This window comes from Nicotiana sylvestris, chromosome 1 (genome assembly GCF_000393655.2).
Source record: "Nicotiana sylvestris chromosome 1, ASM39365v2, whole genome shotgun sequence".
NCBI classification, from domain to species: Eukaryota; Viridiplantae; Streptophyta; class Magnoliopsida; order Solanales; family Solanaceae; genus Nicotiana; species Nicotiana sylvestris.
The window spans coordinates 138,432,233-138,436,362 of record NC_091057.1 but is presented as its reverse complement, the minus strand read 5'-3'; the positions used below and the strand labels follow the sequence as shown (position 1 = coordinate 138,436,362).

Below are 4,130 nucleotides of genomic sequence, written 5' to 3'. Positions count from 1 at the left end.
ACACAACCGTGTCCTTTGCCTATAAATTCAGAGTTTCTTTCATTTGGCCTAAACAACACAAAAGATCCTTAGTAGTCATCTTTTGCTGATTGCTTGTTCCCTTCATATACAAAGAGTCAAAGAGTTAATGGCATCAATTAGTAAACTTGAAAATAAAAAAATCAATGGCACTGTTGTACTGATTAAAAAGAGACCTTTAGACATTGCTCCATCTGAAGTTGTTCAACAGCAGGCTGTTTATGAGATTCTTGGGCATAAGGTCACCCTGCAGCTTATCAGTTCTTTTACTGGAGATTCAGGTGATTTCCTTTTTCAAAAAATTTCCACTTTTTATGCTTCATTGTATTTATCTTTTTGCGATTTGAAAATATAGTGAACTTCTAGTACTATATGTGTATATATATATTGTATAAATATTGGTCTGAGATGAACAAATGGAGCAACATGGTCAGTGAGGATGTGCATGGTCGCCTATAACTTGCATGGAACCAGGGCATACTTGTTGATATGTACCACTGGTCTAAGTTGATATATGAGTTTTTCTTGAATAATGTGATTTAAAAGTTGATAATTTTATTTTTGAAGGGAAAGAAATGAAAGGGAAACTTGGGAACCCTACACACTTGAGAGATGAGAATAACTCAGGCAATGAATCAAAGTTTAATGTCACATTTGATTGGGATGAAGAAGTTGGAGCTCCAGGAGCATTCATTATCAAGAACTTTAATCCTAGTGAGTTCTTCCTCAAGAAACTGACTCTTGAAGTTGATGATCCAAGTCATGACAGCATACATTTTGTCTGCAATTCTTGGGTTTATCCAGCTGAAAAGTACAAATCAGACCGCGTTTTCTTTGTCAATCAGGTCAAGTATAACATGAACAACATTGACTTTTCACAAAAGGAAAAGAAGAAGAGTCACTAGGCTATTGTTAGTGGTTTTATTTATGATGAGAGAACTTTGTTTACTTGATGCAGGCTTGGCTTCCAAGTGAAACTCCAGCACCGTTACGTTGGTATAGGGAAGAAGAGTTGCTGAACTTGAGAGGAAATGGAACTGGTAAGCTTGAGGAGTGGGATAGAGTTTATGACTATGCTTATTACAATGACCTTGGAGATCCAGAAAAGGGTTCGGATTATGTTAGGCCAATCCTAGGAGGATCTGAAAAGTATCCTTATCCGCGTAGAGGCAGAACCGGGAGACCACCAACCAAGACAGGTTATCATCTCTGCATCAAACTGATCATTATTATGAGCAGTATCTGATTGTTTTGCTGTAAAAAAAGGCTAATGTTATTCAGTATGTATAATTTCTTCAACTTTTGTGCAGATCCTAATTCGGAGAGCCGGCTGCCACTGCTAATGAGCTTTGGTATTTATGTTCCAAGGGATGAGAAATTTGCACCCCTAAAGATGACAGATTTTGTCGGTATAGCACTTAAGGTCATCGTTCAGCTCCTTGTTCCTGAGCTCGAGTCTTTAGCAAACATCAGCCTCAATGAGTTCAACAGCTTTGAAGAGATATTAAAAATCTATGAAGAAGGAATCAATCTTCCAAATGATCTTTTGGAGAGAAGTACTACACATATGCTCAAGGAATTTATTCAAAGTGCTGGTCAGGGGTTTCTTAAGTATCCAATGCCACAGGTTATTAAAGGTACTTTTGATTGAAAGAGTAACAGTAAGTCAATCCCCTTTGTGGGAATCTTTCTTTTTTGCTTTGTGCTTTCTCAAAGTTTTACATTGTTGCAACAGAGGATAAGTCAGCTTGGAGGACTGATGAAGAATTTGCAAGAGAGATGTTGGCTGGAATAAACCCTGTTTGCATTTGTGCCCTTAAGGTAAAACTCACTTTTCCATCTACTATTTCTGTCTTGTCTCAGTACAAAGCAAGGAAAAAGGAACCTTAGGTCCTACCTTTTAAACGAACTTCGCATTATCTCTATCTCTCATCACTATGGAGGAATGTGCAGTTATTTATTTTTTAGTTGAAAAATTATGAGCTGAAACTCTTTTTCTGCAGGAGTTCCCTCCAACTAGTAAGCTGGACCCAAAAGTCTATGGTGACCAAACTTGCAAAATAACCAGAGAACAAATACAAAATCAGTTAGATGGACTCATTATAGAAGAGGTTTTATGAGTTGATTTTATAATGCTTCTGATATAGGTGTTTTTAACTAAATTGGACCTGCATCTGATAAATTTGTACCTTACTAGGCGATCAAGGCGAATCAGCTTTTCATATTAGATCATCATGACACAATTATGCCATATGTGAGGCAGATCAATATGACAAGTACAAAAATTTATTCCTCAAGAACAATCCTTTTTCTACGGAAAGATGGGACTTTGAAGCCACTAGCCATTGAACTAAGCTTGCCTCATCCAGATGGAGATCAACTTGGTGCCATAAGCGAAGTTTTTACACCACATGAAGAAGGCATTGAGGCTTCCGTATGGCAATTGGCTAAAGCTTATGTCGCAGTCAATGACTCTGGAGTTCATCAGCTAATCAGCCACTGGTGCTTAAACTCGCAAAAGGCCTTTACATGGCAATGATCATCAATTTAGTTTGTTTTGTTATCAAGAAACTCTTGAACTATATATCTGTTTTTTTCTCAGGTTACACACTCATGCTGCAATTGAGCCATTTGTGATCGCGACAAACAGGCAGCTAAGTGTGCTTCATCCTATCTATAAGCTTTTGCATCCTCACTTCCGTGATACAATGCACATTAATGCCTTGGCTAGACAGACCCTACTTAATGCTGGAGGAATTCTTGAGCAAACAGTTTTCCCTACAAAATATGCTATGGAGATGACATCAGTAGCTTACAAGGATTGGACTTTTCCTGATCAAGCCCTTCCCGCTGATCTTATCAAGAGGTAATTCACTACTTAATCCTGGAATTTACTTAGAGGATTCAAAAAATTTACATTGAAATAAATACTCATGAAATACTTTTTCTTCTTATTATGTTGTAGAGGTGTGGCAATTGAGGATCCTGAATCGGAACAAGGTATCCGCCTACTAATTGAGGACTATCCATATGCTGTGGACGGTCTAGAAATATGGTCAGCAATCAAAAGTTGGGTTCAGGAGTATTGCAGCTACTATTACAAAACAGATGACATGATTAAGAAAGACACTGAACTTCAAGCCTGGTGGAAGGAAGTCCGAGAAGATGGACATGGCGACAGGAAATCTGAGCCCTGGTGGCCTAAAATGCAAACGCTCAAAGAGCTGATTGACTCATGCAATATAATTATCTGGATTGCTTCTGCTCTTCATGCAGCAATCAATTTTGGGCAGTATCCTTATGGTGGCTACCTACCAAATCGCCCTTCAATGAGCCGAAGGTTCATGCCTGAGCCAGGCAGTCCTGAGTATGAAGATCTGAAGACGAACCCTGAAAAGGGATATCTGAGGACAATTACACCCCAACTACAGACTCTAATTGGAATTTCTGCTATTGAGATTTTGTCGATACATTCTTCAGATGAAATTTACCTTGGCCAGAGAGACACTCCTGAGTGGACTAAGGACAAAGAACCATTACAAGCTTTAGAAAGATTCGGCAAAAAGCTGGCTGAAATTGAGGAAAAAATTATGAAGATGAACAATGACACAAAATTGAAGAACAGGATCGGGCCTGTTAAGATGCCATATACATTGCTCTATCCTACAAGTGAACCAGGACTTACTGGTAAAGGAATACCCAACAGTGTCTCAATATAAAGTTGTTATCTTACCATCATTTGGATAAGACAACTTTATTCGCACCAGGCTTCAATAATATGCTTCCTAATTATCTAGTTTGAAATTAAAAGAGAACCAGCACCAGTTTGTGACTTATATATTGAATTATCTAATGAAGTTTTATAACTATTTCTACTATAAACGAAAGCTGGTATTGTAATTTTGTCCATCAGTTTGTTTTCTCATATGGAAAATTTGCTAGCCACCAAATAGGGAGGAAATTATCGTCTATAAGTTCTTTATTTTTCAACGAGAAGTGTGTGCAGGCTCACATCAAACGGAAAAAGATAGTGATATATACCACTGTTCTAGTGCTAACAGCGGCAAAACTAAGCTAGAAACATGAATTCTTTAATTATTACGGTTTATTAC

General features: G+C 37.8%; 1 protein-coding gene across 1 annotated transcript; it reads left to right on the top strand.

Annotated features, from left to right (window-relative positions):
- LOC104224167 (probable linoleate 9S-lipoxygenase 5) lies at window positions 1–3,927 on the top strand. Its single transcript, XM_009775752.2, has 9 exons — window positions 1–299; window positions 586–863; window positions 977–1,217; window positions 1,329–1,655; window positions 1,754–1,839; window positions 2,022–2,129; window positions 2,216–2,520; window positions 2,621–2,884; window positions 2,984–3,927. The coding sequence occupies exons 1-9, from the start codon at window positions 128–130 to the stop codon at window positions 3,735–3,737; spliced, it is 2,535 nt and encodes an 844-aa protein (XP_009774054.1). The 5' UTR covers window positions 1–127; the 3' UTR covers window positions 3,738–3,927.
- The last annotated feature ends 203 nt before the right edge of the window (window positions 3,928–4,130 follow it).

Bases quoted from the DNA above. Each gene is read 5' to 3' on its own strand.
- LOC104224167 (XM_009775752.2), top strand. From the start codon at position 128: ATGGCATCAATTAGTAAACTTGAAAATAAAAAAATCAATGGCACTGTT. The intron at 1,656-1,753 runs GTACTTTTGATT...TTGTTGCAACAG, and splicing joins AATGCCACAGGTTATTAAAG to AGGATAAGTCAGCTTGGAGG. The intron at 2,130-2,215 runs GTTTTATGAGTT...GTACCTTACTAG, and splicing joins ATGGACTCATTATAGAAGAG to GCGATCAAGGCGAATCAGCT.